At 44.2% G+C, this 26,823-nt stretch overlaps 1 protein-coding gene across 4 annotated transcripts in view; it reads left to right on the top strand.

Annotated features, from left to right (window-relative positions):
- LOC141154771 (uncharacterized) overlaps positions 1–26,823 on the top strand; it is a 135,905-nt gene that overhangs the window by 59,487 nt on the left and 49,595 nt on the right. For 3 of the 4 annotated variants that reach the window (XM_073641167.1, XM_073641166.1, XM_073641165.1), the window contains 4 exons: positions 981–1,114; positions 8,755–8,974; positions 11,730–11,767; positions 12,379–12,470. In XM_073641167.1, coding sequence (XP_073497268.1) covers positions 981–1,114; positions 8,755–8,974; positions 11,730–11,767; positions 12,379–12,470 — 484 coding nt within the window. Of the gene's footprint in view, positions 1–980; positions 1,115–4,283; positions 4,383–8,754; positions 8,975–11,729; positions 11,768–12,378; positions 12,471–26,823 lie in introns of those variants that run through there. The other variant, XM_073641168.1, reaches the window with a different exon arrangement.

Genomic DNA, 26,823 nt, shown 5'->3' with positions numbered 1-26,823 from the left:
AGACTTGTTTGTCATTGGCAGCATTTATTATTCCCGTGGCAATTGGTAGCCACTATCCAGTGATGGAACTGGCAGAGGAGAGGCATTAGAAGAATGACAAGAGAGATAAACTTGACGTCATGGTTGAGGATGGATTGGAAGGGAGTGTCAAAGTGCATTTAGACTGGTCAATTTTGGCCCATTAGCGAGCGCCAATTTACTACTGTATGTATTTATCACTGTATGTACAAGTTGATTATCACTCGCTTACTGACATGTCTTCATAGGCCAATGAGTAACGACGGGAACAGAATGTTCATTTTTATGAAAATTTTGTCCCCAAACAGCATCATGTTGTCGGCACACAAGGCAATGTGCTGCCGATACATAATCTAATCACCCGACGAATGAGAGTTTAGCTCGTTCGTCGGGTTCTTGCCTACATATTTACACGGGTCAGTAATCGGAAACAAGCAATCTTACAAACACTTGCTCACCGCTTGGTCCATCTAAATGCACCTTTAGAGGAAAAGACACAGAAAAGGATGTTTCAGGTGAGACATTATTATTAAAGAGTAACTAAACTTTTTTTTTTTTTATTATTGACCATACTTTGCAAAGTTCTGAATTTTTATAATAAAATCCATTACCTTATTTTGCTTTTTTCTAACTCCATGCTGAAAGTGCTGGCTTGTCTGCGTCGTTCATTCTGTCTTAGTAACTGATTGCAGTTGCAGGTCTAGCAAAGATCTGTATTCAGAGAGTGAGGTTATCTGCTCCCATCCATGCTCAGACACTGTTACTTTATTTATTTTTGAAAAGATACATAATCTGATTGGCTGCTATGGTCAACTACCCCCTTTTTATTTGCACTTGTTTTGATAAATGTACCCCACTTGCTTTATTCCCTTTAATTAATTTAAAGACTAAACAAAATAAAAAGTGTATCCCTTCAGCTTGTATTTACATAACAAAACATATTCTGTTTTCACTTTTTGCAGATTTAAAACACGTCAAGAAGAAGTTGATTTTCTTAGAAAACACACTGAACGTCTTCTAGACTATTGGCTACCAGAATCAATGAAGAGATCCCAACCTCTTTATGTCTTCCTAACTGAAATTCTTTCAGTAAATGGTAATATTTTGCACAATACTCTTAAGAGATCCTAAAAAAATTGTTTAATTCTGCATCTTTTTTTTATGGAAATAAAAACACTGTTGCATGCCACACTTTTTTGCTGTGAAAAATGAAGGACACCTCGGCAGAACCTGACAGACCCAATCAAAAGGCAGTGAGATCTTTCCGGGATTAATGGCGTCCATGGTGCAATGGAGGTTACACAATATCAGGAACCATCTCTCAGCGTGGCAGGTTACAATACAATATTGGGGCACTGAGCTTGGTAGTTACACTACTCGATGGTGACCTAGAATTTGGAGGTTACTGACATTATAAGAAACAGTTTCTAAGAAGTAGAGCAGGCAGCATCCACCATCAACAAACTCCAGTAGTTTGGGTAGTTATCACCGAACACCTCGTAGTAGGTCACACCCTGCACTGTGTCTCGTGGAGTATGAACAGTCTGTAATGTTTGGGACACAACTGCACCTTGGAGACACACAAATGTCTGGCTGGTCTCGCTGAGGCAGGCCACATTATTCTTTGCAGTTTCAGATCATTGAAGGCTTAACGTCCAGGCCATAATGATTACTTCTGAAAGTTAACCCCGAACAGTTCTTTTCAATTGCCACTTGCTTTTTTTCTTAAAGAGGTTGTCCACCACTTTAGCATTGAAGACCTATCCTTAGGATAAGCCATCAATGTCTCATCTGTCGGGGTCCGACACTCGGCACTCCCACAAATCAGCTGTTATCGGTGTCGGCGGCCGGAAATACTCACCGATTTGAATAGGAGGTGGATGTGTAGTACCCTGCCTCTCACACTGTCAGAAGATGGCCAGCTTCATAAGTGAGTATTTCTGGCCGGCCGCCACCGACACGATAACACCTGATTGGTGGAGGTGCCGGGTGTTGGACCCCGACCGATCAGACATTAATGGCCTATCCTAAGGATAGGTCATCAAAGCTAAAGTGGTGGACAAACTTTTTAAGTCATAGAAGTCAGTCACACATCAATGAAAAAGTCCAAAATATATCCAGGCTTTACACTCAGACTACAGAGTTAATGCTGTTTATTAGAGTCCACGGTTGGTGTCACATTTCATTTCTGCTGAGCAGGTTATTCTTCTATATATTGTTATCTGTCATTGCTGGGAACAGTGTCTACTATGTTAACTTCTCATCCTGCAGTATTGAAATACATGCAAACCAAAGACCCACAATGGAGACTACCTATCAGCAAAAATAAGCTTTTATTGAAAAATTTAATTATATATATGAGTTTATTTGTTATACCTAGGTCCTGACTTTCAAAGAAGTCAGAGCCTATCTAAAAACTTTAATAATCTTTTTATTTATATAGTGCCAACATATTCTGCAGCGCTTTACAATTCAGACAATTTACAGACATTATGGGCACTGTCCCCATCGGGACTCACCTTCTAAATTCCCTATCAGTATATCTTTGCAGTGTGGGAGGAAACCGGAAAACTCAGAGGAAACCCACACAAAAATGGGGAGAGCATACAAACTCCTTGCAGATGTTGTCCTTGGTGGGATTTGAACCCAGGACCCCAGCGCTGCAAGGCTGCAGTGCTAACCACTGAGCCACCCTGCTGCCCTTTTGATTTATTCAACTATCTTTCAGTAGAAGTGTGCTGCCAACTTGTGGATGTTACGGCTTCTCATTGATCCCTCCGCACCACGCACGCTTCTAATGCACTTGTGCAGGTAGAAGAAACAGGCAGCGCGCTGAAGGACAAAGTTTTACTACATTAGTAGATTTTTCAGTACCGCTCCGCAACTCTTCACTGTCCGTGACTGTCACGCTGCTCTCTGCTCTAATCAATGTGTTTTTACACTCATTAGACCACGCTGAAAACTCTTTCCTGAACAGAGCACACATTATCATTTTTTCTCACCAGGGACAGTTGGAAGGCAAGAAGGTTGGTGTGGTCAATCACTGCAGATCAGTTTAAATGGACTCTGTCAGCACAGAATGACTCTTCAAACGAAGTCCCGGCGCCCGATGCATCATGGCGCAGACAGTCATTTATATACACCTTCCCACCTACTTGTTCTCCATCCCCTCTTCTTTGATTGGCAACTCTGGTTCAAGAGAAGGGTGAATATAGATGAAAAACAAGCAGATGGGGAGGTGTATTTAAATGTTTGGCCTCGCCATGATGCACTGAGTGCCTGTACTTGGTTTGAGCAGATATTGTACATGGACTGAGTCCCTTTAAGGCATCAAACACAGTACCTGCCCAGGGTCAATGATTTAGGTCAGGAAGTTTTTCCACTTTTGAAGTTACCTCACCGCTGAGAAGGAGCGGTCTGTAAACACTCACTATGTTCAGAGCCGCCACTTCCTTCACGTGTCTCTGTTCCAGCAGTCCCAAGGACTGGGTTAAGTAACCAACAAACTCATCTGGTGTCTGGCTGCACTCACACACGTTAATAAATTACCGGCTTCCTATACTGCTCACGAGGCAAAATCACTCCCTTGTTTTACTCTCTGGAAAAGAGTTTGCACAGTACCACACCTTGTACACCTGCGACCAAAACCAGACTGCATACCCAGCATGTACATTTATATGCCTTTCCTTTAAGGAAAAGGTTAAACAGTACATAAATAATACATGTCTTCCCAGCAGACTATACATATGAGTGCCACTGTTAGGCATTTCACACCAGGTCCGCCATAGCTCACATCTAAGGGAACATAATGCATAACAAAACATATAAGAAAACATAACATGAAAAAAACATATAAGAAAACATAACGTAAAATATAATATCACTCACACAGCTCAAGGATATATCTTCTTGTAAGTGGTTGTAGAGATACTTCTCTGTGTTCTTATCCCTTACAAGCTTAGGAGTATGTAAACAGGTATAAGACTACTTAACAAGCACAAAACTAAATATGAAGGGGTTGTATGAGATTATAAAAACATGACTGCTTCATTTACAAAGCATAGCTGGAGATTAACTAATCCAAATGTGCCTAAAACTGCTGAACACTGTCACAATTCCTCCGCTCAGTGTGTCTTGGACGCGGTGACTGACAGCTCAGTCGTCCAATCTGGCGCAGGGGCGTGCTGAGCTGTTTGGTTTTTTGATGGACAGCACAACCGTCCAATCTGAGTTTGGGAGGAGCTGAGCTTCCTACAGGTGTTCCCTGTTCCAGGTGATTACCCATAGCTGAGCTGTCGGTCCCAGATCTCTGCAATAGATGAGGAATACGGTGGTTCAGAATCCTCGCTGCCGAAAGTCTAAAAGTATGAAGCGGTTTGCCTTGTATTTCTGTTCTCTGTTTATTGATCTATCGCTGCCTTACCTTGGACTTCGTTCTGACCATCCGTTTGCCTAGCCCCTTTGCTGTGATCCGCTATTTTCCTGGTATTGTTACTTAGGACTGTGACCTGAATTTGCCTTTGCCTTTCCCCTTTAGTTTACTATGTGCGCTCTTGAACCTGGATCGTTTGATGACCCTGTTCATGAGTAGTGACTAATGCCATATGCATACAGTGCTGGCCAAAAGTTTTGGCACCCCTGCAATTCTATCAGATAATACTCAGTTTCTTCCTGAAAATGATTGCAATCACAAATTCTTTGGTATTATTCTCTTCATTTAATTTGCTTGCAAGGAAAAAACACAGAAGAGAATGAAGCAAAAATCAATCAAATCATTGATCATTTCACACAAAACTCCAAAAATGGGCCAGACAAAAGTATTGGCACCCTCAGCCTAATACTTGGTTGCACAACCTTTAGCCAAAATAACTGCAAACAACCGCTTCCGGTAACCATCAATGAGTTTCTTACAATGCTCTGCTGGAATTGTAGACCATTCTTCTTTGGCAAACTGCTCCAGGTCCCTGATATTTGAAGCGTGCCTTCTCCAAACTGCCATTTTGAGATCTCTCCACAGGTGTTCTATGGGATTCAGGTCTGGACTCATTGCTGGCCACCTTAGAAGTCTCCAGTGCTTTCTCTCAAACCATTTTATAGTGCTTTTGGAAGTGTGTTTTGGGTCATTGTCCTGCTGGAAGACCCATGACCTCTGAGGGAGACCCAGCTTTCTCACACTGGGCCCTACATTATGCTGCAAAATTTGTTGGTAGTCTTCAGACTTCATAATGCCATGCACACGGTCAAGCAGTCCAGTGCCAGAGGCAGCAAAGCAACCCCAAAACATCAGGGAACCTCCGCCATGTTTGACTGTCGGGACCGTGTTCTTTTCTTTGAATGCCTCTTTTTTTTTCCTGTACACACTATGTTGATGCTTTTTGCCAAAAAGCTCTACTTTTGTCTCATCTGACCAGAGAACATTCTTCCAAAACGTTTTAGGCTTTCTCAGGTAAGTTTTGGCAAACTCCAGCCTGGCTTTTTTATGTCCCGGGGTAAGAAGTGGGGTCTTCCTGGGTATCCTACCATACAGTCCCTTTTCATTCAGACGCCGACGGATAGTACTGGTTGACACTGTTGTACCCTCGGACTGCAGGGCAGCTTGAACTTGTTTGGATGTTAGTCGAGGTTCTTTATCCACCATCAGCACAATCTTGCGTTGAAATCTCTCGTCAATTTTTCTTTTCCATCCACATCTAGGGAGGTTAGCCACAGTGCCATGGGCTTTAAACTTCTTGATGACACTGCGCACGGAAGACACAGGAACATTCAGGTCTTTGGAGATGGACTTGTAGCCTTCAGATTGCTCATGCTTCCTCACAATTTGGTTTCTCAAGTCCTCAGACAGTTCTTTGGTCTTCTTTCTTTTCTCCATGCTCAATGTGGTACACACAAGGACACAGGACAGAGGTTGAGTCAACTTTAATCCATGTTAACTGGCTGCAAGTGTGATTTAGTTATTGCCAACACCTGTTAGGTGCCACAGGTAAGTTACTGGTGCTGTTAATTACATGAATTAGAGAAGCATCACATGATTTTTCAAACAGTGCCAATACTTTTGTCCACCCCCTTTTTTAGGTTTGGTGTGGAATTATATCCAATTTGGCTTTAGGACAATTCTTTTTGCGTTTTTTTCATTGAAGACAAATTAAATGAAGAGAATAATACCAAAGAATTTGTGATTGCAATCATTTTCAGGAAGAAACTGAGTATTATCTGACAGAATTGCAGGGGTGCCAATACTTTTGGCCAACACTGTAACTTGTACTACATTTATGTGTTTTAGACACTTTTTTGCCTTACTCAACAAGGGAGTGTGGCTAAGCTCAAAATGGTGTTTGTCTTGAATAGCCACATTATGCCCCAACATTGTAAAAATATGTAAAATCATTGCCTCTCTGCAGTGGTCACACAGATTGACATGCATGTGCTCAGCTGCTGTAATAGTACAGATTTCATGTGCCAACAGCCAGTAACTGGAAATACCGAGGAGAGTGGGGGACCAGGAACCACCAGAATCATCATGATAGTAAATAAGTATGACTGCTTTTTCTATTTGATGACATTCTAAGTAGCTTTCGGAGGGTTATTTTTGACTTGGCAATACCTTACAGTTTAAGGTTCTGTAATGCAAATTATCTATACATTATTGACATTAAACAACTAAATTCCAATATTTTTTGGATCATAGGGTTGTACCAATTACTAGAAGCATATAAAAATAAAAAGAGGTTTTTTTTATTATCAAAAAATGAGTAAAGCACCAGAATTCAGCACCATTACATCATATTCAACATAATAAATGTGGACTAAACTACCATACTTGACTTTCAGGGGTCATGCCTACTTTTCTCCTAACTTTCTAGATTTGGTTGCAATCTTTACAGCTATAATATTGTAAAAAGTCAAAACCTGCTAAATTTTATTATCACATTTTAGAGTTGCAGTAAATGCCAAAACCTGGCAAACACTTACTTAAAGGGAATCTGTCACTAGGTTTTTGCTACCTCCTCTGAGAGCAGCATGATAAGGGGCAGAGACCCTGATACCGGCAGTGTGTCACTTACTAGGCTGCTTGCTGCAATTTTGATACAATGACTGTTTTCTCTGCTACAGATCTAGCAGTTTTCTGAATGCGGAGGTCGGTATAACCCCACCCACACCAATGATTGGCAGCTTTCTGTGTACACTGTGCATAGGCAGAAATCCCACAATCAGTGGTGTTAACGAGGTTATACAGAGCTCATGAATACTGAGGACTACCTGGCAGCAGGTTTACTTGTCCTCTACTTGGCTGTTTGTAAAACAGTGATTTTATCCAAAACTACAGCAAGTAGCCCAGTAAGTGATACATCACCGAATCAGGGTCTCTGTCTCTACATTATATGTTCTCAAATTAGGTGGCAAAAAACAGGTAACAGATTCCCTTTAATAAATGTGGAATAATTAGAGATGGGCAAATGTATTCAAGTGGAATTGAATTCTACTTTAATATTACAAAAATCTGTATTTAGGAGTAAATATGGATTTTTTTTGTAATTCTCTCCACTGAATTCAGCAAAATGGCCGCCAGCAAAAATAAACACACTTCACTGTTCACCTTTCCAGCCATTGCCTCTGCTCCCTTCCTGCTGACCTTCACACCTGTTTCACGTTGCATGTCTGGCCTGATGTTCACTCTAGGCCATATGTGTCAATCTCTGGCCCGCGGGATGATTATATTTTTCCCATGACGCTGGCACATGCCCTCTGCCACCCCATCCAGCATTGCACTTTCAACTGTATTGGCATCCTGGATGCCGATACAGTTGAAAGCAATGATGTAAGAGGGGAGCTGTCTGATTCCTCCCCCATCATTCTCCCTCTGCATCTGACAGTCTCAGCGCAGCGGGCGTGATGATGTCACTATTTCGCGCCCACTTTGCCAAGTAGTAAAGAGTTTCCGAGCGCTCGCTGCCACGACTGGAGCAGTGAGGGAATGAGGAGAGTATTTTTTTTTTTTAATATGTGGCCCATTTTTCTGTATGTAGGACTATGTGGGGCCCATTATACTGTATGTAGGACTATGTGGGGCCCATTATACTGTATGGAGAACTATGTGGGGCCCATTATTGTGTATGGAGGACTATGTGGGGCCCATTATCCTGTATGGAGGACTATGTGGGGCCCATTATCCTGTATGTAGGACTATGTGGGGCCCATTATCCTGTATGTAGGACTATGTGGGGCCCATTATCCTGTATGTAGGACTATGTGGGGTCCATTATACTGTATGGAGGACTATGTGGGGTCCATTATACTGTATGGAGGACTATGTGGGGCCCATTTTTGTGTATGGAGGACTATGTGGGGCCCATTATACTGTATGGATGACTATGTGAGGCCCATTTTTGTGTATGGAGGACTATGTGGGGCCCATTATGCTGCATACTGGTTGGCCCGCAAATTTGTCCAGGTTTTTCATTTGGGCTCTCAGTGTGTTTGAGTTTGACACCCCTAGAGTCTAGGCCATTGCTCCCCACCGCAATCAGGCACCTAAGATCATTGGGCAATTCCAATTTCTCAGGAAAATCCACATGAATTGGGGAATTCAAATTTTGTCAGATTGGCTCATCCCTATGACTAATGGGTTTTATATACAGTGACTGTGCTGGCTTTACAATTTTGTTTAAAGTTTCAAAGTCTAAAAAAAAAACAAGTAACTGGTTTTAACTTTTTACATTTCTTTACACTTTTTTTCAGTCTTCGAACGAACTATCAACACTTTTTCTGAGCCTACGTTTATAAATGAAGCAATATTGTTGTTGAATGATAACCCGGCTGCTCAGCAGAAAAAAGTTTCCGGCAGATATGATAAGAAGAATGAATCTAATATGGTCATGGGAAGCGATAATATCATATACAGTAACAGTTGTGACTATCAGTCCGATACCTCTATAGGAGCAGAGGCACCGGGCACAATGTAAGTATACTGCAACAGTTGCTAAAGAGGCTATCCCCTAATTCAGGGTTCCCCAACTCCAGTCCTCAAGGCCCACCAACAGGTCATGTTTTCAGGATTTCCTTAGTATTGCACAGGTGATGGAATTATTGCCTGTGCAGGTGATGCAATTATCACCTGTGTAATACTAAGGAAATCCTGAAAACATGACCTGTTGGTGGGCCTTGAGGACTGGAGTTGGGGAACCCTGCCCTAATTTATTAGTGTATTTCTCTGCTAGATATGAGCCACATAAAATGATCCCATGTGTAGATATTATGATGATATCCTAATTATGGCAAACAAACAAAGCAGCACACTGCAACGCTAAGTATGTGAACATGAAATATATGAAATTTGAATTGCATTACTGCTGTAGAAAATAGAAATAACTGAGAAACCTTAGCGCACAAATTGGCCAATTCATGTGTACCTGGTAGCCAGGTTAAGGCGTTTCTCATTATACCAGGAACCTGCCTGTGTGAACTCCTCTCTAAAAGACAAAAGTCTGCTTGTGTGTGGGAAGGCAAGATACTGCTGCAATTAAAACCACCTGTGGCCTAGAGTCGCAGTGCTCAGTCAAAGCTTATACATAGAAACATGAAAAAACTGATCAGCACTTCCAAAACAAGAAATAGGTGTGAACAGGTGCTTACTAGGAGCAGCCACCTCCATATAACTAACAAACGAAGTAGCACACTGTAACGCTAAGTATGCGAACATGAAATATATGAAATATGAATAGCATTACTGCTGTAGAAAATAGAAATAACTGAGAAATCTTAGACATAAATTGGCCAATACATGGAAACAGAAAAAATGTTTCTATTTTCTAGAGCAGTAATGCTATTCAAATGTCATATATTTCATGTCCTCATACTTAGCGTTGCTGTGTGCTGCTTTGTTTGTTAGTTATATATGGAGGTAGCTGCTCCTAGTAAGCTCCTTTATTAAAAAAATGTCTACAATTGAGGACGTTTTTTTTTCTCATCAAATATAATGATGAACCTTTTCATATGGAAACGAACTTAAAGGGGTTGTCCACCAAACAAAGTACATTTTAATTAATAGATCTTAGAATAAAATAAACACATAATCACAAAGGGGGCATACTGGAATAATATAATATGTTAGAGCAGTTAAAAGCATATGGCCTAATGGCCTAATTTAAATATGTAGTACAAAGGATAAAAAAAACTTGAATTAATGAATAATACAAATAATAAAGTATGATGCCAACAAAAGTGCCTTCCAAACACAATATGATACCCCCCACAGTGAATTCCTCCACAGTACCCTCCACACACACACATGGTATGATGACACTACTGTACCCTTCAGCAAAGTATGATGCCACAACTGTGATCTCCACATCCTTCCACAAAGTATAATGGGCCCTGCATAGTCCTCCACACAGTATAATGACCTCACATAGTCCTCCATACAGTATAATGGACCCCACATAGTCCTCCATATAGTATAATGGGCTCACATAGTCCTCCATACAGTATAATGACCTCACATAGTCCCCCATACAGAATAATAGGCCCCCGCATAGTCCTCCATACAGTATAATAAACTCCACATAGTTCTCTATACAGTATAATGGGCCCCACATAGTCCTCCATATGGTATAATGGGCCCCACATAGTCCTCCATACAGTATAATGGCCCCACATAGTCCTCCATACAGAAGAAAAAACCCCACATAGTCCTCCATACAGAATAATAGGCCCCCGCATAGTCCTCCATACAGTATAATAAACTCCACATAGTCCTCCATACAGTATAATGGGCCCCACATAGTCCTCCATATGGTATAATGGGCCCCACATAGTCCTCCATACAGTATAATGGCCCCACATAGTCCTCCATACAGAATAAAAAACCCCACATAGTCCTCCATACAGAATAAAAAACCCCACATAGTCCTCCATACAGTATAATGACCTCACATAGTCCTCCATACAGTATAATGGACCCCACATAGTCCTCCATACAGTATAATGGACCCCACATAGTCCTCCACACAGTATAATGACCTCACAGTCCTCCATACAGTATAATGGCCCCACTTAGTCCTCCATACAGTATAATGGCCCCACATAGTCCTCCATACAGAATAATAAACCCCACATAGTGCTACATACAGTATAATGGGCTCCACATAGTCCTCCATACAGTATAATGGGCCCCACATAGTCCGCCATACAGTATAATGGCTCCACATAGTCCTCCATACAGAATAATAAACCCGACATAGTTCTCCATACAGTATAATGGGCCCCACATAGTTCTCCATACAGTATAATGGTCCCACATAGTCCTCCATACAGTATAATGGTCCCACATAGTCCTCCATACAGTATAATGCCAAACATAGTCCTCTATACAGAATAATGGGCCCCACATAGTCCTCCATACAGTATAATGGCCACACATAGTCCTCCATACAGTATAATGGCCTCATATAGTTCTCCATACAGAATACTGAGCCGCTCACCTCTCCTCATTCCCCCGCTGCTCCGGTCTCGGCAGCGAGCGTTCTGAAGCACTTCACTGCTTGGCATAGCGGGCATGAAATAGTGGCGTCGTCGTGCCTGCTGCGCTGAAACGTCAGACGCAGAGGGATAATGATGAAGGAGGAAGCGTCAGCTGACAATCCCTCTTCCATCACTGCCTTCAACTGTATCGGTATCTTGGTCTTAATATTTTCTTATATTTGTATTTATTCCAGAAAAAAAGAAAAGAAGGGGCTTAAAAAAATGTTGAAAGGTAAAAGAATCTCTTTGTTTATGATATTATGAAATGTATTCACCTTATGTAGGTCTCCTGTGATTTTCGTTTAGGTTCATTTGTGGGCAATCCCCTATACGCAAACCTCCGCAGCCACTTTATAGGGAGAGATCCCATGTTTTTAACTAAAACAGAGCTGCCTCATTATGTACACAACAATTAGCGATCATTAACAGCGACCATGATGTTACCGATCGGTGGCGGCTGTGTATATAATGTACACTGATCTCTACCATCATGCATGTTTCAATACTAGAGACCTGACTGTTTTTGAAAGTTTTCAAATAGATTTTTTTCAGTGATGTAAAATAAAACTCCTGGGCAAAATCCGTAACAAGGTCCTGAAACTAGCATGCATAATCTATAATACAGATCTCCACATATGGGGTACAGGGACTTTTGGGCCACTTCAGGAAGCTGCACCCCCTACACTGTCTGTTGATATATGGCTCATTTGTTTCGTCAATAAGGGGCAATACTGGCTTCATTTTTTTGAAACCGATAGCCTTGTGTGATACTTCATTACCTTTATATTCATAATGGGAATAAGGTTCTTTAAGTTTTTTCACCCTATGTTTTGCTTTATGTAGGGCTGTTTACGAGAGATAAACCAAAAACAACAAAGTCAAAGAGTGCGATTAAGTTCCGATCATTAAATTCTGATAGTGATTCTACGGACGGGGTAAGTAGCCAATCCATTTTTTATACTAATATGTGTTTTCATTTCACATTTTTCCTATTGAAAGGTCTAGGGTGAGAAATGGGCCATTTTGTACTTATGTTGTTCTATGTACTTAACAGGTTTAGCAGCATTTATGTACAGTTCTCGGTATCATAGAAATGTTTCCTTTGGCCTAACACACACATGTCAAACTCTGTCCTGTGGGCCAAATCTTGAGCGCAGGGTGATTATATTTGGCCTGCAAAACCAGGACCACCACCCCTATGTGTGGCTATTATTCTGTATGGAGGACTATGTGTGGCTATTATTCTGTATGGAGGACTATGTGGGCTATTATTCTGTATGGAGGACTATGTGGGACCCATTATCCTGTACGGAGGACTATGTGGGGCTATTATTCTGTTATTCTGTATGGAGGACTATGTGGGGCCCATTATTCTGTATGGAGGACTATGTGGGGCCCATTATTCTGTATGGAGGACTATGTGGGGCCATTATACTGTATGGAGGACTATGTGGGCCCATTATTCTGTATGGAGGACTATGTGGGGCCATTATACTGTATGGAGGACTATGTGGGGCCATTATACTGTATAGAGGACTATGTGGTGCCATTATTCTGTATGGAGGACTACGTGGGGCCATTATACTGTATGGAGGACTACGTGGGGCCCATTATTCTGTATACTGGTTGACCAGTGACTTTGTCCAAGTTTTTCATTTTGGCCCTTTGTGTGTTTGAATTTGACATACCTGGCTAACAGGAAGAAGTTTTTGGAATCATGGAGGACTACGTGGGAACCATTATTCTGTATGAAGGGCTATGTAGGGCCATTATTCTGTTTGGAGGACTATGTGGTGCCCATTATTCTGTATGGAGGGCTATGTGGGGCCATTATACTGTATGGAGGACTATGTGGGGCCATTATTTTGTATGGAGGACAATGTGGGGCCCATTATTCTGTATGGAGGGCTATGTGGGGCCCATTATTCTGTATGGAGGACTATGTGGAGCCATTATTCTGTATGGAGGACAATGTGGGGCCCATTATTCTGTATGGAGGGCTATGTGGGGCCCATTATACTGTATGGAGGACTATGTGGGGCCCATTATTCTGTATGGAGGGCTATGTGGGGCCCGTTATTCTGTATCGAGGACTATGTGGGGTCCATTATACTGTTTGGAGGACTATGTGGTGCCCATTCTGTATGGAGGACTATGTGGAGCCATTATTCTGTATGGAGGACAATGTGGGGCCCATTATTCTGTATGGAGGGCTATGTGGGGCCATTATACTGTATGGAGGACTACGTGGGGTCCATTATACTGTTTGGAGGACTATGTGGTGCCCATTCTATATGGAGGACTATGTGGAGCCATTATTCTGTATGGAGGACAATGTGGGGCCCATTATTCTGTATGGAGGGCTATGTGGGGCCATTATACTGTATGGAGGACTATGTGGGGCCATTATTCTGTATGGAGGACTACGTGGGGCCCATTGTTCTGTATGGAGGACTACGTGGGGCCCATTATTCTGTATGGAGGACTACGTGGGGCCCATTATTCTGTATGGAGGACTACGTGGGTCCCATTATTCTGTATGGAGGACTACGTGGGGCCCATTATTCTGTATACTGGTTGACCCGCAACTTTGTCCAAGTTTTTCATTTTGGCCCTCTGTGTGTTTGAATTTTACATCCCTGGCTAACAGGAAGAAGTTTTTGGAATCAGAGTATTTCATAGCCTGAATACTAATCCAATATAAATGAATAAAAATGGCAATACCACAATTTGCTGACACACTGGTGTTTTTAGCCATACTAAACTCATGCATCCTGTACTTTCAGGATATTCACATGTAAATTAGCAGCAATGAGCAGACTCTGGCCCTTTCTTCTGTATTAAAGCATCTAATGAGCGGGCGCAAAGGTCATTGTGTAGGGAGGGAGAGCAGGGTCAGCTGTGACATTATCTCTTATGTTTGGTGGATCCTTTGTTATCAGCTGTGCATAGAGGTGTTTCCTGTCCTTGCCTGTGGTGATGATGAGACTCTTGAAAAGTTTTCCATAATGAAGTTTTAGTCTTAAATATCCCCGATGGCCAGTGTGAAAATTGCAAGATTTTTATTATTTACATTCAAATTGTGATATATACAGTACAGACCAAAAGTTTGGACACACCTTCTCATTTAAAGATTTTTCTGTATTTTCATGACTATGAAAATTGTACATTCACACTGAAGGCATCAAAACTATGAATTAACACATGTGGAATTATATACTTAACATAAAAGTGTGAAGCAACTGAAAATATGTCTTATATTCTAGGTTCTTCAAAGTAGCCACCTTTTGCTTTGATGACTGCTTTGCACACTCTTGGCATTCTCTTGATGAGCTTCAAGAGGTAGTCACCGGAAATGGTCTTCCAACAATCTTGAAGGAGTTCCCAGAGATGCTTAGCACTTGTTGGCCCTTTTGCCTTCACTCTGCGGTCCAGCTCACCCCAAACCATCTCGATTGGGTTCAGGTCTGGTGACTGTGGAGGCCAGGTCATCTGGCGTAGCACCCCATCACTCTCCGTCTTGGTCAAATAGCCCTTACACAGCCTGGAGGTGTGTTTGGGGTCATTGTCCTGTTGAAAAATAAATGATGGTCCAACTAAACGCAAACCGGATGGAATAGCATGCCGCTGCAAGATGCTGTGGTAGCCATGCTGGTTCAGTATGCCTTCAATTTTGAATAAATCCCCAACAGTGTCACCAGTAAAGCACCCCCACACCATCACACCTCCTCCTCCATGCTTCACGGTGGGAACCAGGCATGTAGAGTGACGCGCCCCTGGGCCGTGGGGTACTCGGTGCCCTGCCGGTCATTACTCGGGGATATGTCACAGTGGCAGTGACCCGGTCCGTGACCCAGGGCAGTCATTCAATAGGGGAATATTTACAGGGGATTTATGTACAAAGTTCGTGACGCCACCTGTGGTATGCGGCTAAAGGGAGCCGCCGCTGCGGAGCAGGTCCTCTGGAGCTGATGTTAGTGCAGCAAAGCTGGTGTGGCTCTCCACAGGTAGAGCTTAGCTCCAGGGCAGTGTAGATGTTATAGGTTGTGCTGGTGATGCTGGGCGTTGTAGTGCAGGGGTGATGGCGCAGATAATAATCACAGAGACAGTGGGGTGCAGTCTTCTGAGTTTACTCACAGTTCTTAAGTTCCTCAGGTTACAGGTTCCGGACTTCAACCTCCCACGTCAGGCTGCGCTTACTCAGGGAGGGGTTCAGTCCACCCTCAGATATCTCCGGAGTACTTAACGGGACCCCCTTCTGGGTCCTCTCTCTGGCCGTCTCCCTGCACCTCATACTTAGTGTCCCAATCCGGTACCTGCGGGCCTTGTCGGGCGACATCTGTTCCGTCCCCTGGGTCCTCTATAGCTACCTTCTTGGTGAGACTGATATGGACTGTTGGCTGCAGGACTTGAAATACTGCAGCCTCCGGTTTCTAGTTGAGACATAAAGTCTTCTGCTAGTTGAGGGACCGGTCCCCTTTGTGTGGCCTGACCCCTCTACCTCCTGGTAGATTCGGGCGTACGGGTGGCCTCCAGCACTGCCCGTATCCCTGGGGTCCCTTCTTCCGTTCCTGGAGCCCTTCCTGCTCCCTCTCCTCTTTCTTCAGTCCTGGGCCTCTCCTCAGGCCCTCTGCCTGAGCAGAACTCCTGCAGAGCCCTGCTCCACTCCTCTCACTGTAGACTGTTCTCACTCACTGCTCACTGTTCTGATCTCACTAAACAAGATGGCTTCTCTATATATACCTTCCTCTCATGTGCTCCCCCAAGCTACCTCCTCCACCCACACCCACTACATAGCACCTCCCCTCAGCTAGGGACCCAGGACTGTGCTCTCCCTTAGGAGCAATCTCGCCCTACCTCCACTGCGGGTATGTGTTGGATGCAGGTGTTAGGGTCCCGTGCTGTACTCCTTCCTTACCTGAGAGTGAGATACCACACCTCTGGGTGAGATGCAGTACCTCTGTGGCGACCGAACCCTCAGGGGAGCCACATACCCCCCTGTTAAAACACAGCACGTCCGCGGGCTGGAATAGAGTAAAAACAGGGTATTTTACAGACATGCAGTTTTTAGAATGCATTCGCATAGAAGACATTAAACAAACGTTTTCTTCCGTTTATGGGAGGCACATTACTTCAATGTTACTGATTTCTTTATCAAAACATTATAAGACCTTTTTAAAGAACATCTTTCTTTATACTTATAAAACATTCTTCTTATAAAACATTTTTCATATAAAACATTCTTTAACAGGTTACAGCACGATCTGCAACCGGGTGTCCTTTTTCTTTATTAAGGTGCAAACTAGCAAACTTGAGCATAAGGGACCCACCCGAAAACCCTCAACGTAGGCCCTGGGCGTGGCTGCAGGGCATGGATGATCCAGGTGTTGGACCACGTCTTCGGCCACGCCAAACGGGTTTTTGTTCTGAGGTCAGCTTTGTACAGTAAGGTCCATATATATTTGGACAGAGACAACATTTTTCTAATTTTGGTTCTAGACATTACCACAATTAATTTTAAACAAAACAATTCAGATGCAGTTGAAGTTCAGACTTTCAGCTTTCATTTGAGGGTTTCCACATTAAAATTGGATGAAGGGTTTAGGAGTTTCAGCTCCTTAACATGTGCCACCCTGTTTTTAAAGGGACCAAAAGTAATTGGACAGATTAAATAAAATGTTCATTTCTAGTACTTGGTTGAAAACCCTTTGTTGGCAGTGACTGCCTGAAGTCTTGAACTCATGGACATCACCAGACGCTGTGTTTCCTCCTTTTTGATGCTCTGCCAGGCCTTCACTGCGGTGGTTTTCAGTTGCTGTTTGTTTGTGGGCCTTTCTGTCTGAAGTTTAGTCTTTAACAAGTGAAATGCATGCTCTATTGGGTTGAGATCAGGTGACTGACTTGGCCATTCAAGAATATTCCACTTCTTTGCTTTAATAAACTCCTGGGTTGCTTTGGCTTTATGTTTTGGGTCATTGTCCATCTGTAGTATGAAACAACGACCAATCAGTTTGGCTGCATTTGACTGGATCTGAGCACACAGTATGGCTCTGAATACATCAGAATTCATTCGGCTGCTTCTGTCCTGTGTCACATCATCAATAAACACTAGTGACCCAGTGCCACTGGCAGCCATGCATGCTCAAGCCATCACACTGCCTCCGCTGTGTTTTACAGATGATGTGGTATGCTTTGGATCATGAGCTGTACCACGCCTTTGCCATACTTTTCTCTTTCCATCATTCTGGTAGAGGTTGATCTTGGTTTCATCTGTCCAAAGAATGTTCTTCCAGAACTGTGCTGGCTTTTTTAGATGTTTTTTAGCAAAGTCCAGTCTAGCCTTTTTATTCTTGATGCTTATGAGTGGCTTGCACCGTGCAGTGAACCCTCTGTATTTACTTTCATGCAGTCTTCTCTTTATGGTAGATTTGGATATTGATGCGCCTACCTCCTGGAGAGTGTTGTTCACTTGTTTGGCTGTTGTGAAGGGGTTTCTCTTCACCATGGAGATTATTCTGCGATCATCCACCACTGTTGTCTTCCGTGGGCACCCAGGTCTTTTTGCATTGATGAGTTCACCAGTACTTTCTTTCTTTCTTTCTCAGGATGTACCAAACTGTAGATTTTGCCACTCCTAATATTGTAGCAATTTCTCGGATGGGTTTTTTCTGTTTTTGCAGCTTAACCCTAGAACGCATGACCATAAAAATCTACTTTTTCACATACCTGGGGCCTTTTAGGCCCGTGTGCAAGTAACATGGAATAACTAAAAAAAAATGACAAACAACTATATACCTGAGGAATACCTAGAGTTTCAAAATTCTAACTAAAGTAATCTTGCAGAAAATAGAAAACAATTAACAGGGCGGGCCTGCGAGGTCCCAGGTATGCGTTCTAGGGTTAAGGATGGCTTGTTTCACCTGCATGGAGAGCTCCTTTGACCGCAAATTCAAGCACCACACCTCAAATCAACTCCAGGCCTTTTATCTGCTTAATTGAGAATGACATAATGAAGGGATTGCCCACACCTGTCCATGAAATAGCCTTGGAGTCAATTGTCCAATTACTTTTGGTCCCTTTAAAAACAGGGTGGCACATGTTAAGGAGCTGAAACTCCTAAACCCTTCATCCAATTTTAATGTGGATACCCTCAAATGAAAGCTGAAAGTCTGAACTTCAACTGCATCTGAATTGTTTTGCTTAAAATTCATTGTGGTAATGTCTAGAACCAAAATTAGAAAAATGTTGTCTTTGTCCAAATATATACAGTGGTGGCTAAAAGTACTGGCACCCCTGCAATTCTGTCAGATAATGCTCAGTTTCTTCCTGAAAATGATTGCAATCACAAATTATTTGGTATTATGATCTTCATTTAATTTGTCTTCAATGAAAAAAGCACAAAATTAATTGTCCTAAAGCCAAATTGGATATAATTCCACACCAAACCTAAAAAAGGGGGTGGACAAAAGTATTGTCACTGTTTGAAAAATCATGTGATGCTTCTCTAATTCGTGTAATTAACAGCACCTGTAACTTACCTGTGGCAGCTAACAGGTGTTGGCAATAACTAAATCATACTTGCAGCCAGTTAACATGGATTAAAGTTGACTCAACCTCTGTCCTGTGTCCTTGTGTGTACCACATTGAGCATGGAGAAAAGAAAGAAGACCAAAGAACTGTCTGAGGACTTGAGAAACCAAATTGTGAGGAAGCATGAGCAATCTCAAGGCTACAAGTCTATCTCCAAAGACCTGAATGTTCCTGTGTCTTCCGTGCGCAGTGTCATCAAGAAGTTTAAAGCCCATGGCACTGTGGCTAACCTCCCTAGATGTGGACGGAAAAGAAAAATTGACGAGAGATTTCAACGCAAGATTGTGCGGATGGTGGATAAAGAACCTCGACTAACATCCAAACAAGTTCAAGCTGCCCTGCAGTCCGAGGGTACAACAGTGTCAACCCGTACTATCCATCGGCGTCTGAATGAAAAGGGACTGTATGGTAGGATACCCAGGAAGACCCCACTTCTTACCCCGAGACATAAAAAAGCCAGGCTGGAGGTTGCCAAAACTTACCTGAGAAAGCCTAAAACGTTTTGGAAGAATGTTCTCTGGTCAGATGAGACAAAAGTAGAGCTTTTGGGGAAAAAGCATCAACATAGAGTGTACAGGAAAAAAAAAGAGGCTTTCAAAGAAAAGAACACGGTCCCTACAGTCAAACATGGCAGAGGTTCCCTGATGTTTTGGGGTTGCTTTGCTGCCTCTGGCACTGGACTGCTTGACCGTGTGCATGGCATTATGAAGTCTGAAGACTACCAACAAATTTTGCAGCATAATGTAGGGCCCAGTGTGAGAAAGCTGGGTCTCCCGTAGAGGTCATGGATCTTCCAGCAGGACAATGACCCAAAATACACTTCCAAAAGCACTATAAAATGGTTTGAGAGAAAGCACTGGAGACTTCTAAGGTGGTCAGCAATGAGTCCAGACCTGAATCCCATAGAACACCTGTGGAGAGATCTCAAAATGGCAGTTTGCAGAAGGCACGCTTCAAATATCAGGGACCTGGAGCAGTTTGCCAAAGAAGGATGGTCTATAATTCCAGCAGAGCATTGTAAGAAACTCATTGATGGTTACCGGAAGCGGTTGTTCGCAGTTATTTTGGCTAAAGGTTGTGCAACCGAGTATTAGGCTGAGGGTGCCAATACTTTTGTCTGGCCCATTTTTGGAGTTTTGTGTGAAATGATCAATGATTTGATTTTTGCTTCATTCTCTTTTGTGTTTTTTCCTTGCAAGCAAATTAAATGAAGAGAATAATACCAAAGAATTTGTGATTGCAATCATTTTCAGGAAGAAACTGAGTATTATCTGACAGAATTGCAGGGGTGCCAATACTTTTGGCCACCACTGTATGGACCTAACTGTATATATAAAACCAATAAGGGGCACTTGAAGAAGCGCAACTATTTACAATGGCGAGTTTTTTGGTTATTCACCGTGCATAACCTGGTAGTCTTTTTAAACGGGTAACTAGAAAACTTTAAAGGCACACAATTTTTAACTTTTTAGACTGGCAGGGCTGTACCCTTCCAGTTAACTATAAACAGTTTAAACAGTTTAACAGGGATGCTCCCTCCGGGGGAACTCCTGGTTTCTGCAGGCTGACCCAGCCGGGCCTTCAGCCTGGGGCTGCGGGGCATGTCTCTTTGCCTTGCCACGCGGTATACTTGGAGGGCATACCAGCCGCGCTCACCCTTGTGACGGGTAAATGTGACGTAGTCACCTGGATAGAGGTTCCGGCCGGGATGCCCCTGTTGGAGGTGGGGTTCCACATCCCGCCGGTTCACGAACACATCCCTGTCGGTGTGCGGTTCCCTCACAAAGCCCCACCCCGCGTCCAGATCGAATTTGACAACTATCCCCTGCAGACGGGGACTAGGGGTGGTAGCTCTGGCTTGGCGGGCCCGAGTTTTGGCCACCATGTTCCGGGCCTCCATCCTTTCCCACCGCACTTGTCGGTCGTGATGTTCCCTCTCCAGCTGCAGGAGCTCCCTCCTGCAGTGCTCTTCCCTCCGGAGGGCCTGGACCTGCGTCTCCCACGGGAACCCCATGAGGTCCCCTTCCCGGTTATCCCACCGGAACTCTTCTCCTCCTGGGCAGGTAACCGGGGGTGCAGGCGCAGGTGCTAGCGGGGGTCCTTGCTGGTCCTCATATCGGGGGGACAAGTCATAGGCAGTGTTTCCGTAGATCCACTCGGGCGCGGGGGCAGGTGGCTCCGGTAGGGGGCCGAGGAGCAAATCGGCGGAGCAAGCGCCCGGGTGCGGGGTTTCCGCCAGGGGGTCTGGGAGCCAGTCTGAGAAGCAGGTGTCCGGGACGGGAGATTCCGCCTGGAGACCGGGCAGCGGATCGGCAGAGCAGGCGTCCGGGGTTGGAGGTTCCGCCAGGGGGGCCCAGGGGTAGGTGGGTGGAGCAGGCGCCCGGGATCGGAGGTTCCACCGGGGAGCCCAGGAGCAGGCTAGCACTCTCAGCGCCCGGGACAGGGAGTCTTTCCTTACCTGCTCCCGCGGCTGCGCTTGTGCCGTCCTCTGCCTCCTGGCTCCGTTCAGGTTCCTCCCGGGCTGGGGGGCTGCTAGTGGAGTGCAGCGCTGGCTGCTGCCGGATCATCAACTTCTCCAGCAGCTCCTTTCTCCGGCCGGCAATGGCGTCCTGCTGGGCCCTCTCCATTCTCCGGCCCAGCTCCTGGATTTCCGCCTGGAGGAATTCAGTATCCTCCAGGAATAGCTCTGCCATGGCCTCCTCCAAGGTAAGAGGCCTTGCCGCCTGTTTCAGGCCAAGGATGGGAGCTGGCTCCTGACTCTCCATCTTGCCCTCCGGGCGCGGTCTGTCTGGACTCCTGGAGACTCCGCCCTGTCTCCCAGGTTTCTTCTCTCCCCTCCCCTTTCGGGGGCGGTTCCATGGCAACTTGCTGTCGGACACACTTTGGGGCGTCCCCCCCAGCTTGACAGACACGTCCACATACATGGTCACTGTTGCTCTGGGCGGGCCTCGCTTTTGGCGCCATTCTGGAACCCGGCCCATGATGGGAGGCGGTTTCTTGTTGTCGTTTGGCACGCACATAATGGCGCCCGTTCTTCTGGGGTGGGCGCCACATTCAGTATATAACAGTCTCTAGGCGCACAATACCCGGTGATAACGGGTGGGCTCATATCCTGTTCGTGACGCCAAAAATGACGCGCCCCCTGTGCCGTGGGGTACTCGGTGCCGGGCCGGTCGTTACTCGGGGATATGTCACAGTGGCGGTGACCCGGTCCATGACCCAGGGCAGTCATTCAATAGGGGAATATTTACAGGGGATTTATGTACAAAGCTCGTGACGCCACCTGTGGTATGCGGCTAAAGGGAGCCGCCGCTGCGGAGCAGGTCCTCTGGAGCTGATGTTAGTGCAGCAAAGCTGGTGTGGCTCTCCACAGGTAGAGCTTAGCTCCAGGGCAGAGTAGATGGTATAGGTTGTGCTGGGCGTTGTAGTGCAGGTGGTGATGGCGCAGACAATAATCACAGAGACAGTGGGGTGCAGTCTTCCGAGTTTACTCACAGTTCTTAAGTTCCTCAGGTTACAGGTTCCGGACTTCAACCTCCCATGTCGTGCTGTGCTTACTCAGGGAGGGGTTCTGTCCACCCTCAGATATCTCTGGAGTACTTAACGGGACTCCCCTCTGGGTCCTCTCTCTGGCCGTCTCCCTGCACCTCATACCTAGTGTCCCAATCCGGTACCTGCGGGCCTTGTCGGGCGACGTCTGTTCCGTCCCCTGGGTCCTCTATAGCTACCTTCTTGGTGAGACTGATATGGACTGTTGGCTGCAGGACTTGAAATACTGCAGCCTCTGGTTTCTAGTTGAGACATAGACCCCTCCACCTCCTGGTAGATTCGGGCGTACGGGTGGCCTCCAGCACTGCCCGAACCCCTGGGGTCCCTTCTTCCGTTCCTGGAGCCCTTCCTGCTCCCTCTTCTCTTTCTTCAGTCCTGGGCCTCTCCTCAGGGCCCTCTGCCTGAGCAGAACTCCTGCAGAGCCCTGCTCCACTCCTCTCACTGTAGACTGTTCTCACTCACTGCTCACTGTTCTGATCTCACTAAACAAGATGGCTTCTCTATATATACCTTCCTCTCATGAGCTCCCCCAAGCAACCTCCTCCACCCACACCCACTACATAGCTCCTCCCCTCAGCTAGGGACCCAGGACTGTGCTCTCCCTTAGGAGCAATCTCGCCCTACCCCCACTGCGGGTATGTGTTGGGTGCAGGTGTTAGGGTCCCGAGCTGTACTCCTTCCTTACCTGAGAGTGAGATACCACACCTCTGGATGAGATGCAGTACCTCTGTGGCGACCGAACCCTCAGGGGCGCCACAAGAGTCCATCCGTTCACCTTTTCTGCGTCGCACAAAGACACGGTGGTTGGAACCAAAGATTTCAAATTTGGACTCATCAGACCAAAGCACAGATTTCCACTAGTCTAATGTCCATTCCTTGTGTTCTTTAGCCCAAACAAGTCTCTTCTGCTTGTTGCCTGTCCTTAGCAGTGGTTTCCTAGCAGCTATTTTACCATGAAGGTCTGCTGCACAAAGTCTCCTCTTAACAGTTGTTGAAGAGATGTGTCTGCTGCTAGAACTCTGTGTGGCATTGACCTGGTCTCTAATCTGAGATGCTGTTAACCTGCGATTTCTGAGGCTGGTGACTCGGATAAACTTATCCTCAGAAGCAGAGGTGACTCTTGGTCTTCCTTTCCTGGGGCTGTCCTCATGTGAGCCAGTTTCTTTGTAGTGCTTGATGGTTTTTGCAACTGCACTTGGGGACACTTTCAAAGTTTTCCCAATTTTTCGGACTGACTGACCTTCATTTCTTAAAGTAATGATGGCCACTCGTTTTTCTTTACTTATTTCTTGCCATAATACAAATTCTAACAGTCTATTCAGTAGGACTATCAGCTGTGTATCCACCAGACTTCTGCACAACACAACTGATGGTCCCAACCCCATTTATAAGGCAAGAAATCCCACTTACTAAACCTGACAGGGCACACCTGTGAAGTGAAAACCATTTCCGGTGACTACCTCTTGAAGCTCATCAAGAGAATGCCAAGAGTGTGCAAAGCAGTCATCAAAGCAAAAGGTGGCTACTTTGAAGAACCTAGAATATAAGACATATTTTCAGTTGTTTCACACTTTTTTGTTAAGTATATAATTCCACATGTGTTAATTCATAGTTTTGATACCTTCAGTGTGAATGTGCAATTTTCATAGTCATGAAAATACAGAAAAATCTTTAAATGAGAAGGTGTGTCCAAACTTTTGGTCTGTACTGTATAAAAAATATTTTATAAAAAAACAAACAAAATAACTTTGCATTTAACACAGAAGTCACAGTTTATTAACCGCTTCCCGACCGCCCACTGTAGATAAACGTCCCCGCTGCCCGGGCTCTGTGCAGCGCGGACGTTTAAAAACGGTGGGTGGTCCCGCAGCACTCAGGACCCCCAGGGTCCTGCAAGTGCTGCGGGAGCGGTGCAGATGCGATAGCTCTGACAGGGAACATCATCGGGACCTGATTGGATCAGGTCCCAGTGATGTTAATCCTTTGCTATTTTCTATATGCCGCGATCTATAGTGATCGCGGCATATAGAAGACAGCAGGAGGAGAGGGGGTCTTCCACTTACCTCTCCGACGGCCCCCTTATACCTTCCAGGACCTGACGTTGCTATGGCAGCTGGAGGTCACATGACCGCCTCCAGATCTGCCATATATGGTGTCCTGCCTGGCTCAGCCTGCAGCTGAAGACAGGCAGGAGACTGACTGTGAAACAGTCAGGGAAGATCTCATGTAATGTAATACATGTATATTACATTACATGAGATCAGTGATCAGAAAAATAAAAATTAATGTCCCATACAGGGACTAAGTAAAAATGTAAAAAAAAGTAAAAAAAAATGTTTCTAAACTGTTAAAAAAAATTACAAAATAAATAAAAATAAATAAATAAAATATGAAACCGATAAATCCGTATATTTATGCAAATATAAAAAAAGTACACATATTTGATATCACCGCGTCCGAAACAACCCGAGCTATAAAACTGTCACACTAATTAACTCCTTCTGTGCACACTGTAATAAAAATAAATAAAAAACGAAGCAAAAAACTATGCTTTTTCCTCATATCGCCAAACAAAAAGTGGAAAAAAATGCGATCAAAAAGCAAAATGGAAATAAAAATGGTACCACTGAAAACGTCATCTTGTTCCATAAAAAACAAGCCACCATACAGCTCCATCAGCCGAAAAATAAAAAAGTTACACCTCTCAGAATAAAGCAATGCAAAAAAATTTTTTTTCTATAAAATGGTTTTATTGTGTAAAAGCGCCAAAACATAAAAAAATATACAGTAAGTGTAGTATCGCTGTAAACGTACTGACCCGAAGAATAACGCTGCCTGATCACTTTTACCACACGCAGAACGGCATAAAAAAAAACTCAAAAAACAATTCCTGAATTGTTGATTTTTGTTAATTTTACCTCCCAAAAAACGGAATAGAAAACGATCAAAAAATGTTACGTGCCCAAAAATGGTACCAATAAAAATGTCAACTCGTCCCGCAAAAAACAAGCCGTCACATGACACTGTCGGCCAAAATCTGGAAAAATTATAGCTCTCAAAATATGGCGATGCAAAAACTAGATTTTGCAAAAAAAAGCGTCTTTTAGTGTGTGCCAGCTGTGAGTCATAAAAACCCGATATAAATCTGGTATCTCTGTAATCGCACCAGCCCGAAGAATAAAGTAATCTAATCAGTTATATCACACTAGGAACGGCGTAAAAAATAAATAAAACCAATTCTTCACCTGCTACTGATTAGTTTATTATGTCTCCCAAAGATCGCAGTAAGGCGCAGAGCCTTACATTTATCCTGCGCTCTGCGCTGAGCACTTACCCCAGAGTTTCCGTGTAAATCTCTGAAATATGTGATTCAGCCGGAACCCATGACGGAAGATTACCTGTAATGAGGCAGATATAGGCACTGTGGATACCGTCTGGCCTGGGATCCCACGGTGTCATTTGTTTTAGGCGTGCATAAAAGTGCGGTTGGCCACAGTTTTGTGCACTTCTGAAAAAAAGGACACCGCTAAACAGAGGCCAGACGGAGTCCAGAGTAACTCTGCAACCTCATTACAGTGAATGGATCCCGCAGGGGTTTCATCTGAATTACATCACTTGGAAATTTAGATGGAAACCCCGATGTAAGTGCTCAGCCTAGAGCGCCGGATAAATGTTACGTAAAATGTTCCCAATAAAAGCTTCAACTCAGTCCTCAAAAAAAGCTAGTCCCCACTCAGGTCCGTCATCTGTTAAAAATATAAGGGACTTCCAAGTTACTGGTAGCAGAAAGGCTCTGGAAAAGCAAAATGGTCCTTGCCTCCCAAAAGAAATTCAGAAAATTTTGTGCTCCCAAATCCAAATGCCTATTCTACAATAATTTGTTCTCCAATTGTCAAATAGCACTCCGTCCCCCCCAGATCTCGGCGTATGGCTGAGCGGTACAATACAGCCACATATGGGGTATTGACACTTTTAGATGAAATTGTGTGACACATTTCGGCACCATTTTTACCCATTGCCCTGTGTGAAAATGTAAAATCTGATGGTAAAACATTTTTTTGTGGTAAAAATATAATTATGCTTTTTTCACTGCCCAATGGTATAAATTTAAAAATTAAAAAATACTCACTACTTCCCTAGATGAATTCC

Source organism: Phyllobates terribilis, unplaced genomic scaffold, assembly GCF_046119375.1.
Source record: "Phyllobates terribilis strain yellow unplaced genomic scaffold, ASM4611937v1 Scaffold_7__3_contigs__length_470593459, whole genome shotgun sequence".
Taxonomy (NCBI): domain Eukaryota; kingdom Metazoa; phylum Chordata; class Amphibia; order Anura; family Dendrobatidae; genus Phyllobates; species Phyllobates terribilis.
The sequence above is the reverse complement of the archived record's forward strand: the minus strand, read 5'-3'. Positions and strand labels throughout refer to the sequence as shown.